General features: G+C 40.8%; 1 protein-coding gene across 24 annotated transcripts in view; it reads right to left on the bottom strand.

Annotated features, from left to right (window-relative positions):
* Positions 1–20,899, bottom strand: part of ADGRL3 (adhesion G protein-coupled receptor L3) — a 514,107-nt gene that overhangs the window by 172,562 nt on the left and 320,646 nt on the right. For 22 of the 24 annotated variants that reach the window (XM_027652756.1, XM_027652761.1, XM_027652740.1 and 19 more), the window contains exons 6-7: positions 11,560–11,574; positions 8,988–9,788 (exon numbers count right to left, since the gene is read on the bottom strand). In XM_027652756.1, the coding sequence (XP_027508557.1) occupies positions 8,988–9,788; positions 11,560–11,574 (816 nt within the window). The remainder of the gene's footprint in view (positions 1–8,987; positions 9,789–11,559; positions 11,575–20,899) is intronic. The other 2 variants (XM_027652743.1, XM_027652753.1) reach the window with 1 other exon arrangement.

The raw sequence follows: 20,899 nt of genomic DNA, 5'->3' as shown, positions 1-20,899 counted from the left end.
ACATGGGGGCTCACAAAAGCTTTTCCTCACATGGTATGTTGGAAAGAGCTTATGAGTGGACTAAGGACTTCATCTCTGCTGGCATATCTATACTTGATGTCACCTTTATTTTTTCTCTTTGCCTGCAGCATAGACAGCCCTTTCCTTGTGTCTGTCCTAAACATCAACAGATGAAAAAGAACTACCGAGCTGCCTAATGCCTCATCTCTCCAGTGGTTGCATTAATTTATTCCAGCTATTTGAGGGCAGCATGAATGGCACCCTTGTAAGCCAGCTCAGACTGGTACAAAGGCAGTTGATTTTCCTATCTTCTGTCATGACCAGTGTATAACTTCTATAGTTTTCAGCTCTGATGTTTCTTTGCTTTTTTCCCCCCTCCCTTTTGAGTCTCAAGCAGGTGGTACTTTCTGAAAACACAGAACTGAGGAGCTACATAACATGAAGCACCTGATTTGCCTATTCAGTGCCAGCCTTTTTAAACTGAATCCCCTATTTCAGTGAAACTTGCCTTAAGCCCTGTTTCCTCTCAGCACATTTTAATCAAGCAAAAATCCTATTTACAGTGAAGAAATCCCATTAGAGCAAACAATCACTACATTGTTTTCCTGGACACATCTCTTTCACCTAAGCCTTCATCATCTGCTTCGCCCTCCTACCATGAGGCACACCCTTAAAAAGGAGCCTTTTCAATGTAAAAATGTAGGGCAGATATTGCGAATCAAATTCATATGGATATTCACTAACTGCTCCAGCTTACAATTTATATATTTTCTTTGGATTCTTTAGACACAAACCAGGAGGTCAAAAAGCCTCTCACTGGCAAAATGCAATTCCGTCCAGGACAAACCAAAATTCACTGAGGACTTGCTCCTGAAGCCTCCAGCCCAAGCTCCCAGCAGCTTCAGAGGATTTATCTGAATAAAGGCTAAGCTGAAACTCTCCAGGAACTTTGAGATTTTGTCCTAGAAACTTTTTCATTATATCAACATTTACTTGTGCACACCTGGTAGACTCACCTGAAAGAAAAAGATACTTCTTCCCCCTCGCCCCCCTCAACTCTGCTCTCTTGATTTCGCATAGTTACTAATGCCAAAATACACTTTGAGGAGGTGTCCTTCAGAGTGCCTATTGACTCCTTTTTTCTGGAATCTACCTATATTCACCTTTCAGGTCTTTGACAGCATCACCAACTAGCATTTCACAGCCCCTCATGGCTGGTCCCATTTATCTTTGAATGTGGAGATCTTCAAAGCAGCTACTAGGATTATTTTTGTTCCTTCAACCTAAATTCCCTTCCTATCCTCAACCCAACAAATCCAACCCTACCATAAGAGTTCAGCTGGCTTTCTGAGGATAACACTGACCCTTCCATTCTTCATGTATATCTTGGGCATTTTTTAAACAGCACCATTACATCATGCTTTCCAGCAACTCTAGAAAGTTGACTTACTGTCATATCTGAAGGATGGGGAGCTGCTAAGGACACCACCACAACTGCCTGAAGTCAAGGGAAGGCTCTGTAAAACCTCCCTGTAAAGGTTCAATAATTTTGGAGCTTACTCCCAAAGAGCTTCTTACCCCTCTTTAACCTGAGTATCAAGGCAGAAAGAAGGGCATCCAGTGAATCCTCTGCTTGCTTTGACTCTAAAGCAGAATATGGCAGTGCATCCATATCTGCTTTCTTGGCTAAAAAAAAAAAAAAAAAAGAAAGATAAACTGGCATAGCAGCACTGCAGAGTGCTGGTGGCATCGAAGAAGTTAATTAACAACATTGAATTAGACTTTAGGAGACAAGTCTTAATAAGTGCTGCTAAAAATATTACAGTAGTCATTTCCAGAACAAACACAATCAGTGGCAGACGAGGGAGGAGAGTGATCCAGACCCATGAGCTACCACGATGGAGGTATTTTCAGTAGGGAGCAGGAATAAAGGCTGCTCATTTCAAAAATCCAGTAACAAAAAACCAAATCCAGGATCCCACATCCCAAGCCAGGCTAGTGGCTCTGCAGCCAGGCCACTGCAGAACTGCAAGGAGCAGAAGGTGTTTTCACCACACACAGGGCCAGCCTTGAGGTGCACAAATATAACCTAAGCTGAGAGGGTAATGCCTTGAGAAAAAGCCTGGCATCTTATAATCCTGTTCTGGGGTGGGAGGAGAGGAGCTGGCAGAGGCAGCAGCTCAAAAAGAGAACATTCCAGAGTGTCTTGCTGGGCTAAACCCCTAACCCTGTACAGACCCCCACTGCTGCACATAAGCCAGCTACATCTGCTGGCCAAGGGATAAATGATGCACTGATCACTAAAACCCCATGTTTAAAATCCCAGTGCTCATGGGCTCTAGCACATGATGTAGTCCCTTTCTCCTGCAAAAGGTGGCCTTGGACAGTTGCTACACGTCACCCCTCACTCCCTACCACTGGCAAACAGCTCCAACCCGAAGTGCTGGCACATTCATGGCTTGGTTTGGTGTAAAGTACTTGCATGGAACTGATAAGCCCTGGTTGATGTCAGTGTGACCCGGTGGTCTTGAACTTAATGAAACGACAATTAATCACAACTCCAGGCTGATTCCTTACATTGAAGAGCTCATTGCAGAAGAGGAAAAGCCACTATCCTTCACTGGCAGTTAATGCTTTTTTCCCTATGCAATTACCCCACTATCTGCATGCCATGCTTGCTGCCAGAAACAGCCGTCTCAGCTTTTCAGACACGTTCTTGGCAAGGTGCTTTCTCCCTCACAGCATTTGACAGGATTATGAAGTGCTGAAGTCTCTGGTCTCCTTTTGTTTTGAAGCTTGAAAGTGAAGTTTAGCTTAATCATTTTGTTTCTTCCTGCCTCTTCCCTACTTCAACCATCCTGGCTGCCCACCACCCCAGTCCCCAAGCACTCCCGGCCCATGGATATTGTCTGTTACTTCATGGCATGCAGGTCTTCATTCCCATTTGGTTTGCAATGGTTAACGACTGATCTCTGAAAATACAGCAGTATCCTGGTTTAGTTTACAGATGGGTTAGGTCTGCTGTAGCATTTTCTCAGGCTGGCTCAAATAGGTGCCTCATAGCAGGAGCAGTGAACTGAGGAAGAGGAGGGCTGCTCCAACTCCCTTTGGTAAGGTTATATGCTGCTCCATGGTCCTACTGAGAGGAGTACAGTTTTATTTGGGAAAAGGGAGCAACCGCATATTTATTCGTACTGGAGAGACACTGAAGATACTCCCGCTGTGCTAACCAAACAGTATTAATATTTATGAAGTGCTCTGCAAAGGAAACATTTTGAAGCTGAGGGATCTTGCACTTCTAAAGTATTTTTTGTGAGAAGGTAGACAAAAGAGCTCAAGCTCCAGCTTTCTGGACAAAAAGCAGAAATCCCTAGTTTTGGAAAAGTCTCCAGTGGTATGATGCTTTTTTACTATTTTTTCTCAAACACTGCTTTACAAAGAAGGCAAATTTTAAACAGGATAAAAATGACCAGGCCTCAAAATGGGGTACAAAAGCAATTCTGGATCCCAGCATATCCCAGCTAGATGAAATCTCCTCCTGTCCTTTTGAACTTAAGGTACTGTCTGCCAAACAAATGTAGGCTGAGATGCCTGCTCTGTTATTAAAGATGTACTGCTTTTTTCACCTCCAAACTTAGACATGTCTCTCTGTCTTAAACAGCAAAAAGGGACTAAAATATTTATAGATGGAACATGAATATGTAGGCAAATATTAGAGGATAAAAGCCAGAGCATAAGTCATGCTATGTGTTTAGCAGAAGCTCCTGAAATGAAGCACTGATCTCTCTGAAAACCTTCAGCAACACTGTGCAACCAGCAGCTGTCACTGTAAGCAATGAAGAGGAACAGCAGTGAGTCAGGGACACTCCTAGATGGGAGGAAAGCAACTGGAAAATAAAAACACAGGAGAAGCAGCAACTAAACAGTCAGCAGCTCCCCAAAAATGGCCCTTGTCCACCAGGAGAAGTTGCTCATCAGAAAGTCTCAGCTGGCCTTTTAAAACACAGCTCAGATTCAACTTCAGAGATGGTAAGTGTGGCTTATCACAGTGGGATCTTGAAGTGATGGCAATTCATATCCTGTGCACAAGTGGGATTTAAGATTCCGCAGTCCTTTTGATGCGTTTCCGGGCAAAGATGCAGGGCGTTAGAGGCGAGCAGTGCAGGAAGCAGCTTTCAGCTACCTATTAACACGTGACAGCTTTGAAACATTCAAGATCCTCTGCCCACTATCCACATTACTCAGCTGTCAAAGGAAAGGCCTCAGATTTATGATGTGAAAATTACATTTTAACGAGGTGTCATATGTGTTTAAAGTTCTTATTCATCACCATACTGCCACATCTTTTACCCAAGACACAAATGCACCTAATTAGCATATTCTGAGGACAGAGGGTTCACCTTATCTGCATTATAAAACTGCTTCAGGAAGAAAAAAACCCACAAAACAGCCCAAACATTCTTATTGAATAAAATGGTTGCAATCACACATCAAGAGAGCATCCCACAATACTTGACAAAATGTGGAAGATAAAATTTTGACATGCACCCTCTGAGGCTTGTAAATTATCACAGATATGGACAGAATCTTTGTATCACATTTGGTTATCAGAATGGCAGTCCACAGTGTTAATATGCATCCTATGGAAGCCACTTAAGCGGAATGAGACTGTATAAGAAGTCCGACATATCATACCACTGCCTTCCTTATGTATTAGGCATATTTATTTATTAACTTCATACACCTATAAAACACCCCATATGGTAACGTTTGGGTCTCCTGGACATAATTTAAAATATCTTCTCATAAATAGGAGGTCTGTATTTCCCACGTCACTGGGAACAGCTGTCAGGACATTCAAGTCCCAGATACACACAGAGGGATTCTCAACCTGGTTCAAGTTCTTCTCTGGGCTTCCTCACTGCCGAGCTATGGGACAGGCTCCAGTTCCCACCTAAGCACCTGAACTCTCAGCCAGCACATCCCAAGCTCCAGTAAGAGCTGCCAACACTGGTACGGGGTACCCCAGTCATTTAAAGACAAAACTTCTGGTCTATCTGCTGCCCAGAAACCCCTTCCTGGTGCCCAGGTAGGAGCCAGAACAGCTCAGGGAGGTTCAGAGACATACAACTGTGAGATGTGCATTTGTATGCAGCACAGCACTGGGAAGCAGGATGGGAGCACTTTCCCTTTTTGGAGAGGAGGGTATGTTGATATTTTCTTGAATTTATTTGCACAGAATGTATCACAAGTGGGTGATGATTAAAACAGGTAACACTGCTGCATATTAAGATTGATTAAATTGCAGAAAATTTTCATATTGTCAATACAGCCTTCTGTTTCCCTCTCTGCATATGTCTAGTAGGACACATAAAAAAAATAACCTGAACACTATTCTGTGTTTAACTTCTTGGAGAATGTGATGAGATGCAGAGATATTTTTACTATCACTTCAAATTAGAAAACTCAATACCAGCTACAAAGAAATAGCCCAAAAACTCAGGAGGAATTATGAAGAAGCATCCTCCAAAAAGCTCATTTTAAGGCCAAACAGCTCAAAGAAAATACGCTTCAAAGGCTTTTGGAATCTTTAATTCAGTTCTTGAGGGTAGACATTAAGGATCTGTTTCTCGGGACTTGAAGGCACTGAGCAGTGTTTGCTTTCAAAAACACATTTGGGATAAAAGAAAAAACAACCCCAGACAAAAGAAAAAAAACATAGTGGGATAAATCCTTAAAATGCAGCTTTTCCCATTTCTGAGAATAATGAACAACTAGGTTTAATTCCATTAAGTGCCTTGAATTGCTTCTAGGTCAGTTAAACTCAACTTTTAACACTTCAAAATCTTTTGTCTTCCCTGGTAACTTCAAACTGCTACAGAAGATGAACACAGAAACTCTAGGGTTTGACACTCATTTACTCTGAGAAGTAAAAGCCCATTTTTTTAAACAGTGGGTGAGAGATGCTCTACAACACTGAAGATCTCAAATATGTTCCAAACCTATATGCACAGTTCTTTAATTAAAAATCACAAAAAATGTTTAGACAGGGATGTGATCCCTGCTTTTCCTATAAACTGCTCAACTCCTGCCTACTCTCATTTTCTCCGGAGAGTTTGGTAAAAGACTGAAAAGTGAACTGGAGTCCCCAGAACCTATTTTTTATTTTAGATATCTCTGAAATGTACGATACCAGTGATTTCAAATACGTTTCAAATATGTTATTGACTATTTAAGTAGTTAAATATATCACTTTTCTTGTTACGACCAATTTTTGGGTTTAAGAGCTCTTCTAAAACTTCAGTCTTAATTGTTTTTTAACAACCCATATGTTCAACCCATCAATTTTACAATCCTTTTTTTTATTTTCTAATTAAGCAGATATTGTTTACATATTTTGCTACTCAAACTGTAACCCTATGGAAAATGGCTGCATTGAACATTGCTCTAATATGGAGAAACACTGATGATTTTCAATGAGAAGAAGGGAAACGTATCCACAATCTACCCTGTGAAAAAATTAATATCTAAAAACCAAATACAAATATCCTCAGTTTTCACTGCTTTCCCAGTGTCCTATTGGCTCCTGTTCTGCTCTTTGGTGGAGGAGCTGGGCTCAAGCCAACTCTATATTTAGTGTTACATGTAAAGCAATGCAGCATGAAATTTGGTGCTAGCCAGAAAATGGGTTGCATTGAATTTGGAAGAGAAAGCATCATGCAGACCTGGTCTCCTGGCTCCTCTCTGCAGAAAAAAACCTGGTGTCAAGTAAGTGTTTGCTCACCTGTTCAGTTCAAAAATCAGTGCTTCTGCTTGACTGACTCATAAAATAATGCTCTCACTAATCAGGCTATGTGGGTAATGGAGCACTAAACTCCCTTTGCAAAGTTATTTTTCTTCGCTTTGAAATGCCTTGGCCCATTCAAATTGTCTCATCGAAAAATTCAGTTGCTATCAGAGCAGTTCACTCAAAAGTCTTCTACACCCATAAAATAGTGAGGTAATGGGATCCTTATGGATATCTGCCAAAAAGGAAATCCCGACAATTTTCAGAGAAGAGAAACGCACGTAAAATTCAGCCTCATGTCCACATTACAAAGCTATCAAAAAGATTCCCTGACACTAGATTAACCCTCTCATGCCCACCAGCCAAACCTAAAAACTGCTTCAACTATCTAAAGCACTGCAGGATTTTAATTTCTCATCCAAACAAGAGTGAAACAAGGACAAATCAAACCCTTGCACCTCACAGACTTTCAGTCCCCTGCCAGGTTTTCACTTGCTGTCTCATCTCACCAGCTTAGACTGTGAAAAAAAGGAGAACAATTTCCTTTTTTTTTTTTTTAGGAAAGTACAAAATTTAGGTTTTTCACTGATTACAGTTGTTTTTTTTTTATTAAAGATACTATTACTGACAACAGTCACCAAATGAAAAAGCAGCAGCAGAGAGTCTGTTATAATACCTGGAAATAATTCACTGAAAAGGAAAGCCTGTGAAATAGAAGGGATACAATTGATTTTCACTCCTTGGGGATAACCAATAGCTCACAAATTACTCTGCTTCACTCTAACACTCAGAAAGTACATGCTGATCATTAGGTTGGGAGAATGAGAAGTATTACTTCATTTTTTGCTCATCTGAGATTTTGCAGAGGTTAACATCATCAAAAATATCTCTACTGCTGGCTTAACAGTCATTCAGTTTTTGTTCATCTGCCTCTTCAAGATTTTCTTCTCCCCTTCCTTTCATTTTTGTATAAAAATGAGAATTTCATTGCCATTTTAAGACTTTTATTCCAACCCTTCCCAGATTTTCATATCCACAATTTCTGCCAGCATTTCTTGATCCATTTTTATTACATTGCTGCACACAGTAAAAAAAAAAAAAAAATGCTCAGCAACAGAAACCTTTTGACTTCTCTTTTGCAGTCTGAAGCCCTGAATCCACTTACCCACTTTGAAGTTTCTTACTTACAAAAAGAAATGTTTTAGAAATAGCCATGTTATTAATCAAATACTTTACTGTCCAAATTATATTAATTATGTCTTTCTTCTTACTTTTTCAGCCCTTCAAAATACACAGTCCACCACAGGAACTACCTGAGAACTATGACTAAATCACATACAGAAGCAACCATTTCAAAATGACTGAGCAAACGCTGTTTGGAAATTCTTGAACTGTCACACAAGTTAGACCACAATCTAAGGCTAAGTCATGTTATTAATAAAGTGGCAACTTTATACTTGCAAAATGATTAAGAAGTTGATAAAGTTAAGGGAATATAACTAAGTAATTACCAGCACAATGTCTAAGAGGGGAAAAAAGGTGGAAAAGCTGGGAAACCTCTGGGGGCCAGATGTTTCTCTGAGAGAAAGTACAGTAAGTCATAGTAAATAATGAAATGCTTTAAAAAAAAAACCAGAGCAACTTTACAGAAAATAAACTAAGAACTTGTAGGATTTTAGTGCTGATTCCCCTCCTGACTCTAGACATACACTTGTGAGTGTATGCTCACATATGCAATTAGGCTCAGCTTCTCTAAACAGACAAAACTCCCCCAGCTTAATGAAACAAAGTAATTTAAACTGGCAGGCAGTTTTCCTCCAGCTGTTTGCAGTGACAGCATCTTTTACACTTTTTTTTGGCTGAAATTCCTGCAGAAGGGAAAACAATTTGATGATGTAGGAAAGAAAATTCAAGTCAGGAGAAAAGATTGCTACCCCTGTGATGCGAATAAAAGCATGGGCATTTGGAAACTGTTTCAGGCAAGTTATGTGTAGCATACGCCTTTGTCCACTTGATTTCAACTAAGACCAAAAAAAATATTCTGCACGTCTTAATAACCATCATAGGTTCTGTGGTGCAGGTTAATTTACAGAAACTCAGGCAGATCAGTAAGACAGGAATGTACTTCAATTTTACACCCTATTTGCAAAAAAACCCAGAAAGCCCAATTTAGAATTTGTTTTGGCGTTAAAACCCTTACCTGCTCTGCTGTCAAGTGGGCCAAAATCCAAGGAGTATTTTACAACATGATAGTTGTTCCATACATAAAGGAGGTTGTCCCGGGGATTATAATCCACAGCAGCAATGTACTGGTAGGAGTTTGGAAAGGGCACATCCACCATGCTATCCTTGCTTTGGTCAGTGTTATATATGTAGTCTATTTTATTCCCTGTGGCTTCATTGTCGTCATCTTCATACACAGACTTCACCACATATAAAATCCCACAGATCATGAAGGCATTAGAAGCTGACCTCTTGTCATAGGCAGTATCCCACGTTCCTTCGATCCTTAACGTGTAAGGGTTTAACTGGCTAATGACTATTTTGCCATTATTTTGTTCTGTTGCATAGATTACCCACAGCCCGTTCTCATCCACAGCCAGGTCTATGTCAGACTTGCCTCCCCAGCGGTAGGGAGAGGTGTCATGGTAGTTTGCATTAGCTATGATGGCCTCCCCGCTCTTTATCCTTGTCCGCAAGTCAAACTTGACAATGTTCCTGGTTCGCTCCTTGTTGAAGAACAAAGCCCCGTCATACACCACGAACCCCGTGCCGTCCACCCGGTGCGGCAGTTTGTAGGTCGTGGTTGGCCTCCCGGCGATGAAGTCGTCCTTGGAGGAGTACTCCGTCAGTGTGTCTGTCCGGTAAGGCGTCCAGGGCATGTAGTAGATCTTGTCAGATGCCTGCAGAGGGTCCTTGCACCAGGCACCAGACTGGTGGTCGGATTCAAATAAGTGTTCACTCTGGTACACTCCTTTCAGCAGTCCGGGGCAAAGAAAAACTGTTATAGGGGAAAAGAATTTAAAAGAAAAACAAAGTTAACGACAGTTCAGGGGTGGTTGGCCCAAGTATCTCAAAAGCTTCTAGTCCTGGAGTAGAGGACACTTTGAGATCAGTGGAAACCCAAGAGCAATGCCTTGTACGTGGAGACTAGCCTTCCTGCCCTCCATGTCTCTAAAACAAGATTTGCTCTATCAAACTGATTTCCACCCCTGCTTTTTCTGTTAACTGTGGCTTGTTTTCTCATTGCTTTTCAAATCTATTTTTACAGGTGTACTTACTTGGACTACTCGCCTTTGTAAACTCTGAAATGAATATGTGCCCCCAAAGGATTTCTGGGTTTGTATTTCCAAATTATATTCTGCAGTGAATCTGTACCTATTGGGTGAAGGGCTAAACTCCGAGGGAATTGATCCACATATTTATTTGAACAGCCCACAGAAGAGTGGCCTAGAAATGGAAATAAGAGAAAGAAATTCCCATCCTTACAGCCCAAGTGTGATTAAATATTTAAAGGGTACCAATAGCAAAGCAGAGGCGAATCCCTAGGCTACTCAGAGGAGCATTTAAAGCGAAGGGAGTTGGGGGGAGAACAACCATCTGTAGTATAACTAGAAATGAGACTTTCAAAGCTGCTACAGGACACATGAAACATGCAGTCCACACAATTAAAAACGAATGACATATGGATGCTGAAAGGAAAAGACAAGGAAGGAAGGAAGAAAGGAAAGAAGGAAGGAAAAGAATAAAGTTCGCTGGAGAGGAACCCAAGGTCTAGATTTTAATCAGTTAAAAAATGTCCTGTTAAATATAGTAGTAATTCAAACTTAAAAACATATACCTTCTATTGTTACATGAGAGGAGCACAGAGGAGCAGTTTGACTAACTGGGATGCTTTGCTGCTCAGACTTCGGGGGGGCTGAGAGGGGCCAGGGCATGCCCAACACCTGGGAGGAGGCTCAGCCAGTGCCTGGCTGACCTCGGCACCACAGGAACGCCAACACCAAGAGGCCGGCCGGCTGGATGGGGAGGCAAAAGGAGGGATGCTTCAGAGCAAAACCAGCTCATTTGGCCCTCGTCATCCCTGTTAGCAGCCTCCTGACTTGGAGGTGTGTGTGCAGCTTTGGGGGGAGAATATATGTTGGTTATTTGTAATGCTGATCTCCGTGAGTGTGAATGGTACCATAACCATGACGATAGGATGGGCAGCAGGGAAGCATGAAGAGGTATCCCACCACGTACTTCTGCTAGCATGGGGATGGCAAGATGGGATCCCACATTCACACTTCCTGCTCAGAGTGTAATTAATTATTTTTGTAAATGTAGAAATTGGGATGTTGTCTGGAGAAAAAGATGGGAGGAAAATCAGATTTAGTAACTGGTATAAAATCGTATAGAGCCATTGGAGTCTAAGTAACCACAGAGAGTTGCTGATAAAGAGGTGCCATTTCCAAGAGGCTTTTATGCCATAATTAGATATACTTATGCACATACGCACATATGCACACTTTCCAAATTCTTTGGGGCAGGAGGAGAGTGAGTTATCTAAGCCTTTGAATAGAAATTTAATGAAAAAAAGTGGCAGTGGTAAAAAAACCTTTCAGCAAAAATGAGTTATCCGGTGAAGTTGAGCAGCAGAGATACTAAATAAACTTTAACAAAAAGGTAGTGAGAATTAATGACAAAGTATTTCAACTAAAACGTTAAACTGTTAAATAACTTAGCCTATACATAAGTAATATATATATATAATTTGAAAGGTATTTAATTACCTTTTTGTTCCACTTCTATTGTAGAGAGAGAGGTAAAGAGAGAAAGGAGAAAAGAGAATAGATTAATGGTACTGTATTGGCCAGGTATTTTTCTTTACCTCTTTCATATGAAAAGGAAGCTTCATTAATTTACTTTAGTATGTGAACATTTTATATATATATATAAACCTTTCCTCTGATATACACTGGATAATATGCAGACAAGGTGAACAAAATACAGATTAATTTTAACTTTAGAAAAATCTTTAAGAAGAAAAAAAAAGCTCAACACTTGGGACATAATGAGCCCCCTGAACTATTTGAGATATCTTGTCAGCAGCAACCTTGGACTAGTTTCATAGAGCAAAATGAAATACCCATAAACTGAAATATGACTGATACAGATTTATGTATAGAATAAAAATTCCAGGGAGAAACTTTATAGAATATATATCTTCATATATTTCACCAAAGTCCTGTAAAACAGAGATCCCTACATAAAGCAGGAGAATATTTGCTTGTGACATAAAAAGAGAACTTAGGAGAGTCAAATGAAGCACGTCGGTGGATATTCGTAGAGTCCTGACCTATATCCTTGGAGAAACAAACTTTAGTAAGACTTGGAAAAAAAAAACACAACCACTTGAAATATTGTAATATTTACATGATTTATAAGATCACAAAGATTTAAAGTGTTGACAAGTTAAAAATATCTAAGCACTATTTAAAAAGCCCAACCCCAGAACTTGCTGGATATTTTTTTTGTGAATTATTCACCATGCCTCATAATGCTGCTGAAGAGGCTGTGTCCCTTTGGACAAAGCCCCTTGCAGGCAGAATAAATAAATGCAGTGCACTTATTAATTGCTAAATGCTCAGTACTAGTTTCTGTACCAAGCAACATCCTGTGAGAAGCTTTTGGGGGGCCTTATCCAAAAGCTTCCTGCAGTTGTGGCACAGGCCCTGTCTTTTACAGCGTGGTGGGGACCCAAACAGCTCCTGCAACCCCAGACCTGGCATTTGCTGATTCCTCAGGGCCTCTTCCCTGAAAGGGTAGCAGAAGACAAGCCCGAAAATATCAGAGGAAGAAGTGAGAACTTGCCAGCAAACCAGTAGGGTTTTGACAGCTGAGAGATCTCTGTTCAGAGAAGCAAGACAAGAATGCAAAGGTATGCACATGTGCTTTGGTTTTGCTTCCTCAGAGTTCACTCCAGCCTCCTCCAGACTGTCCTCTGGTGCTGGGATTGCAAAGCCCTTTGCATTCAAAAGTCTCATTTATTTGGATGGGAAACTGCAGACTCAATGGAAGAACGATTCCAGGGTAGGGCTACAAATGCACTGGCCAGACATGTGGATCTACACTTCCCCATGCAGGGAGGCATACAGCTGGAGCCAAATGCAGCTCCCATAATGAGTATTTCCAAACTTCAACAGCCTTTATTACTAGGGCTTTGATTCAGGTTCCTTTCTACTTCATAACAGGTTAGGGTTAAAGGCAAATGTTTTCAGCATGTGGCTGTCAGGGCTCTGGGGAACAGAAACAATGCATTTGAGTGCAAGCACCTGATTTTGCAAGGGAAAGAGCCAGCAAGATTAAAAGCCTCCAGACATAGCAATCGGAGAAACCTGCACAGCAATTGTACTCCCCATCCCAGGCTGTGGCTGGTCACAGTTAAGTAAGGTATTCAGAAAAACATTAAATGTCTCTGGCAAAACCAAGAAGGCAACATGACTTATCCTCAAATGCATGGCTTCATGCTGATTCTTCTGGATGATGGTATACAGTACCTCTGGCAGCATAGAAGGTAGTAATTTACATTTCCAAATGAGCAAAAGCTTTCGTAATGCACTTGAACAACAGTGTGATATTGTAAAGCAGGGAGAGAGAGGCTTCTAGAGGAGATAATATATTTGCAACCAGCCGCTCTGGGTGACCTGAAGTGTTGATTACCCTTATCCTGAGTAGCTCATATGTGTTATTAGTGGTCAGTGCCATATCCAGCTCTCTTATAATTCCAAACACAGATGTGTTTTGCTGACCTTCTGCATGCTGTTTCCATTGTATGTATCCCATATACATATTTTCCATCTGCTGATTTAAGACTTAATGCTTTTGAATGTCAGTAATTACTCAGCTTATATTGGGGGGCCATATTCTTCAAAAAGATTGCATGAGAGGCTCAAAGGATTTACTTCATCGAGCAATACTAAAAAGAAGGGTCTAATTAGAATCTGATTATCCCTTCAGTTACACAACATACTTCTGCAAAACTGTCTTCATAAAATACTAGTAGAATTTTTTTTTTAATTTCACCTAATTAGACAATTTTACATCTCTGTAATGCCTGTGCCAGTCCGCAGAATTTAAGTACTGCTTATAGCACAGGGGCCACCTTACCTTCCTACAGGTATCTACAGAAAAAGCAGACATACACAGCTTTTACTCATATAATATAGTGAGATCTTCCATTCCTGCTATCTCTGCATTGGAGGAGAACAAGTGCATTTCTCCTCTAATTCATATGCTGGTTGCAGGCCAGTGCCGTTGGCTTCAAGAGTGCCAGAGGCCTGAAGGAAATCAAAGAACCACTTGCCAGGTCTGAGGGAAGTTGCAAACAAGACTTTCCATGTACAGTGATTTTCTCATGTTTCTTCAGATGGAAGTAAAACCGAGGACAATGTGCAGTCATGGGCCACCACAGCCTGTCCCCAAGCTATCAGGCAAACTCCTGCCACCCATTCAGAGAAATTGCACAAAAACATTAATTAAATGTTCTTAGCACTGCTGGCTTGAGATTCTGAAAACACACTGTGGTACAATTAACACTTGAACAACATTAACTGCTCATTTTCTTACCACCACATTGAATTGCACTCAAACATTTAAGGCACAAGCACACAGTGGCAGAGCCGTATAGAGAGCTGTCTCCCTGGCACTGCTTCAAACCCACACAACAGCAGCACAACACTCCTGGAAAAAAAATTATATGAGTAGGGGGATGTTAAAAGGCAATTACAAAAGTGAGCAAAAAGTTGTGCCCCGTACTTTGGTAGCTGTTTGTTTTAGGTGTTTTTTTTCAGGGCAGATGTTTAATAGCAGAATAAGTGACAGCCGCTCCCTGTTCCTGTCCTTTACAGATCAGCCTGATTTAATACACTCAGATTAATAATTAATGGATTCGGTGTTAAACACATAGTTAATGACAAAATAGAAGGAGTAAAAAACTCAGGTTTTTGAGGCTGACCTTAGTAGCACAAGATGCAGCATCTCAGCCATGTCGAGGGTGCTTCCCACCAGACGTGGCTGACTGCTGTATCTTGCACCCACCAACCAACTTGACCCAATGCGTAGGCACATGAAGCTGAAAAGCAATCATCACACTAGGAAACAAATTAGGGAGAAACATCCCCAGAAGGCCTGATCCCAACACATGAACCATGGTGCAAGATGGTAACCATCACATAGATGACTCACCACTTGGCCCTGAGCCCTGCTGCGTTGGACTTGAGCACTGCAGCTCTCTCTAACTATCAAAATCAAGTCTTGAAGGTGCCTTGCACCAGGGCTTCCCAGGGTGGTCTGGGGTCTACAGCCTCTTCTTTCTTTCTCTAATTCTCTACACGTCAAGCATCCACAATTCTTTCAACCTTTGACATGAGGGCTTCCCTACAGCACCCACAGAAGGCTTTCCCAATTTACATGTTTCTCCCTAACACACAGCCCTGTCTGTGGGTTTTAGGTTGAACAGGAACACGTTTGAGAAGCTGCAAATCTAGCAAGACACCCCAAAGCATGCCCATGTAGAGCCTGCTCACACATGAAGGCGTTCTTCTTCTTCGAAGACATGGCTGGGTCTTGGAGTCACAGTGTTCCCCTACTAAAAGGTTAAAGTAAACAAGAGACATGCTCAAAATTCAGGACACCAAGGCATGCATTGATAACAGACTTCCTTTTACCTATCAAAATAGAAAGCAGTAGTCTAGACAACTAGGCAACATCAGATTCACAGCACATCCAGCATGGCAGATCACTGATCACAGGACCCTATAGTCAGTGACAGAGAAACTCTGCCCTCTAGGTTGTAGGAAAATCTGCCGTTGGGTAGGATGTATTTCCAGTCACACTGATAGTAACAGAGTCCAGTAAAATGCAGTCCTGAGCAGTTTCTCTTCCTAACATCCAAAATTTACCAAAGTGGTTGAGGTTCCTGAGGAAATGCAGCAGTTGACAGATCAGAGGCAACATGAGAGTAAGGAACAGATACTGCAGGAGGGTTATCAGCTTCTCATTCATTCCTCTGGTTCCTCATACCAGCATCCAGCCAGTGAGGCTGAAGGGGACCACACCTGTACGCATTTCAAACCTGTGGTGCTCTACCGCTGGAAGCACATGTGGTACATAGGCAGATCTCAATGGTGAAACACAGTTGGAGGAAAGCCGGACTCTGCAGCAGCAGATCTAAAATAAATATACCTAAACCCAGGGAATGAAAATCTTAGAATCGTGCAATGGTTTCAGTTGGAAGGGACCTTAAAGATCATCTAGTTCTAACCACCCAGCCATGGGCAGGGACACCTTCCACTAAATCAGGTTGCTCACAGCCTCATTAAAATATGAAAATACTTGTTTTCTAAAAATTAATTTCAAAAATTAATTCCAAACACACTCAAACCCTCATACACAGTTTACCACAAGAAAAGCTAAGAGAGCTAGCTCGGCATTTATATGACATGTTCTGGCAACCTAAAGTTCAAAATGTTGCAGAAGTATCTGTCTCTGCTTCTTTTTCTTCTCCCCACACATAATTAAAATGACAAAAGAGACCACATAGCCAAATTCAGCATTCACTCTGTGGAGCACAGACACGAAACAAAATACATGCCACCATTTCTCTCATCCACCCTCTCCTTCTAGTAAAGCCTGGGGTCCCCCTGTAGTGCAGGTGGGTGGCCCACCAGACCCCAAATGCCTTAATAATGTGAACACAGTCACATCCACTGCAGCAGACTGTAGTTAGTAGAAGGTCAGATGATATTTTGCCTCTAAGAAAAGGAAAGCAAACAGCAATACAACGGTCTTTGGTTTCAGTCCCTTCATTGCACCTGTTTTTTCTACAGAAGAGCTGTAGAGACCAGCCTTCATCCCCACCTCCACACCAAGCTGTCCCCAAATCACAATTTAACTCCAGTCCTGTTAGTCCCAGTGAAACACTTATTTTCTGAGCTTTTAATGTGAAAAGTTTGAACTTGCAACAGGAAAAGACCTCTTGGGTCTTGGTTCAGGAGCAAGCACAGAAAATGGAAGAATTAGGTTTTCTGAGACTACTTTGCAAATACATACTATTGTTCTCTTTCCATTTTTTTGCCACCAAATCCTCCTTTACTACAATTTTTATTTTTTTTTTCCCCTCAACATGACAGGTTTTCTAGAATGCATTTAAATCGGGAACAGACCCCATTAACATTACCTGGCTTTGCAGTCCAAGGGCAACTTGACACTTGAATGTAAAGCACTCAGACTTTCATTCTCCAGCCAGAGGAATAAGACATTATTCTTAGCAATTATATCACCACAAATTATCTTTCTTGTGGCTGACAATTTCTGTTATGAAAGAACATTCAATCTCAAGCCTCCCTGTTGGAGTTCTTCACTGATGCAAAACTATTCTGCAAGCCAAGCTTTAAAGTTTGTTTAGGTTTAAATTATTAAAATGTTGGGAGTCAGTTTGTAACATTATTTATCTTTCCAAGAAAATTTAAGGTTTCAGTAAATAGAATACTTTCCTCTTCTTGACTGTATGTACCTGTGTGTGCACATTATACTCCCTCCTATAAGACTGGGAAAAAATTGTCTTGATTTATTGAACAGGAGAAATGCTTGCCTTTTACTGCAAATGAAGTGCTAATTCTTTATTTAATAAAAGGGAGGAATAATCTCACTTGCTCAGCTTCCATATTACATTTTTCATATAATACCCAAGCATCAGCAAACAAAGGCGCTCCACAAGTACTTTGCATTACAATGGCTTCGTGTAACACATTCCCAAAATTATCACCTCCTAATTAATTTTGCTGTGAAGTACAGAGATTGGAAATGTCAATAATCTACACTTTCATGAACCACAACTTAAATTAGATCCTTAAATATGGTATCTATAGATCTGCAGAAATCAAAGCTGTCATTTTTCGTAAGTGGATTTTTTTTCTCCTTAGATTTCCATTCATTTGATAAATTTGTGAAACCTTTCAAACCATTAATTTGAGCTTCCTTAAAATGTCAGTGCTTTCAGTCTGCTTTTTAAAACATAATAACTAAATTTAATAGATGTTCACTAAAATAAAACTAAGGATTATTAATGTTAAAACACCCGTCAGTGTAACTTAAAGTCATCAGGACCCAGGAAATCACTTATATACTTTGAGTCTTGCCCACTAGAGGTTTCTGTAAGATGAAAAAAGTTACGGTTTCCTGCAAAATTGCCTTGTGGATTATACATCAAACTTCAGGCTATTTTGGGAGAATGCCATCTTTTTGTTAACACATTCACATAACGGATAACAGGCATCAAAGGCCAGAGCCCTCATATGGATTCTCCCTCAAACCCAAGCAATAACAAATGCTTTTCCATGGCACTGTCCCCTTGAGGTAAATTTTAGGAGCTTAAATGTTATTACCTCATTTCCTAATTTTAGGTACCAAACCACACAAAAAATTATGCCTTTAAATATTTTTTAAGGGAAAACCAAAAATCACTTCTGCAGAAAGCAAATGAAACTCAGGGATTCTGGGGTTTAGGGTTAAACAGATCCCTGCTGGGTGCCTAGCCCTGCAAGAGCAGCAAACAGCAAGCTGGTTCTAAATGATTTTGTAAACATTCGGATTTCCCGAAACTGAGTGAATAATTTCTATTCCTTCTTTGCCTCCCTCCTCTCATTATTATTCCAGGTGGCAGTCACAGTGACTGGCTTCTCTGAAGAAGCAGACACTTAATCAGCTTCAGCAGATACTGAATGTGATTGCACTGCACTTCTAAATGTATTATTCCAAGAGATAAATATTTTTTTCTCAAGTAAAGATAATTCACTTAAGATATAATGAGTCCTGAAATATACTGCACTGGAAAGACAAGAAGCAGCAAGAATTGTTATATTCAAAGTTCATCTTCAGAAGAAATATCTGATTTTTTAATGTGTATAAATCTCTTCTGTAGATGATATTTTATGTTTAGAGCACCATTTCAAAGATAAAACGACCTGAAAAACTAATTCATCCCCGAATTTGGGAAGGAAAAAACTTGTTTATGCTAGTCAAAGTGTTTGTCAGAGCACTGGCTACTACTCACCATCCTCAAAAGTAGAAAAACGAGCCAGGAAGACTTTAGTTGCGACCCTACAGCAAGTAGCACATCCCTCTGTTGACACCAGTTTATACAAAAAACAGTAGTAACTTCTTAAATCATTGCAACTCTCAACTTGTTGTGCAACAGAGTTTTCCTTTTAAATTTGTCAATTAAAAAGAAGCAGCAAGATGAGTGAGCATGAGAGGGGGAAAAAGGACCGTGCAAGTACTGTGCAAAATTCAATTATGGCTACAGGTCGTTCAGCCAAACTTTCCTTGGCAGTTGGCCTTTTATTGTTTCCACTACAACAGCAGATGAGTGAGCTGCCATTAAATTACAGCAGAATCAGCCACCTGGACATCATTCTCCCATAACAAAAAAAAAAAAAAAAAAAAAAAGGGAGAAAAAGAAAAGCAAAAAAACGTGAAAACAAAGATCCAGAAAGGGAGCTAAGCACTGTGGGGCTGACCCTCTGCAGCTGGTTCCTGCTGCTGCTGAAGAGCCTGATGCTGAGCACCCATCAGCCTTTTGCAACACGGCCCCTGTAGCTAGGATGAGCAAGATGTGGAGATCCAGTCTCCCCAATAGAGACATGAATTAAACCTCACCCAGGCTGTGGGGTCCTTTATAAATGGGGGAAAGGCATTACTGTGCATTACTTGCAGCTCCAAGTCTAAAAAGAAAAAAAAGAAAAAAAATAGCAATAGCGGAGCTTTTTCCAAGAACAAGGTCTGGGCACCGAGTACCAAGATGCTGCTCCCCTCCATCAAGAAAGGCACCTGTGTATATAGAGGTGGACCAAAAGGTGCTGGAAGCAGGGTTTGATCCTCTAGGGTTGCTGAGTGTGGTTTTTCAGGGCAGGAACATACACCTAATTCCCAGTGCTGCCAGCTCAGCCCAGGAGTGCTCAGAGACAGGGTACAGAAAGACAAACTGACAGAATGGTTAAAAACCCCACAACAAAACAGCTGTTTGGGAAATAAATAACTTTGCCTGGTAAAATCTAACCCCAAAGAGCTCTGGTAAGCAAGGTTAAGTCTAAGTCTTACTCCCCTTGTTCATTCAGCCCACATGTAACTGGGTCACATAAATAGTCCTGGATAACCAGCCCACTTGTTCCTCCTTCTGGGATCTCAAATGCACAGAAAGATCACAGGGCAACTAGGCGAACATAGCTAATTAAGAATAATTACTATTTCCATAGATCTTTATATCTTTCTTACTGGATGAATTGTAAACCCTCCTTACCTGACTTTAAAAAGAACAAAATCCCGAAGTTCATTAAAGATTTGTCCTCATCCAGGCAAGAGATAAATCTGGGATGTCAAGAGCCTGACAGAGCCATCGAGGCAAACATTAGATGTCTTGTCTTAAGCAATAGGTGGAAAGGGAAAAATATCTTAGGTGGGGGAGCACTGAATTAAAGCTCTGTGTCTTTTGGTCCGATTTCTCTCCAAAGAGGAATAAACTGTTTGTCATCCTGCCAGCTATGAGACTAGCTATAAAATAATAGATTCCACAGGCCCAAATGAGGCTAATCATGATTGCCAAGGCATGTCTGAGCTGTGAGAAGTGAGTGAAATCTGATGCTCTTCAGAGAAAACATTTATTGAAAAGCTCTTTGCTCTGCAATAAGCCTTGGCAGTTATCTCATGTCTTGGAGTATCTACCATATTTCTCATTTGATTGCAAGGCATATTGCTGACACCAGCTGCTATAGCTGAGTTTCCTTTAATAACGCTTTGGTAGGTGAAACACCGCTTCTCTTTAGCTGATGAGAGAATGGTCAGGAAGGATTTTGTATCAATTGTTTCTGTCAATAGTACTTATTCGTAATTGTCTCCAACTGGATGCTGCAGTAAAATGCCCACCAAAATCAGAAAAAAAGATTTCCACAAAGCCAAACAACAAAGGGACACGTTTGTTTTTCTCCTCTCTGAACTGGGAGAACACCCACAAAGTAACTGGAGAGGTAGGATTTTACTGCAACCACTTTGGAGAGCAAGCAAAGAGCAGGGGAA

The sequence above is a fragment of the Corapipo altera genome, unplaced genomic scaffold (assembly GCF_003945725.1).
Source record: "Corapipo altera isolate COAL_440 unplaced genomic scaffold, ASM394572v1 69, whole genome shotgun sequence".
In the NCBI taxonomy this organism is placed as follows: domain Eukaryota; kingdom Metazoa; phylum Chordata; class Aves; order Passeriformes; family Pipridae; genus Corapipo; species Corapipo altera.
Note: the sequence above shows the minus strand (reverse complement) of the source record. Positions and strands in the feature narration are given on the sequence as shown.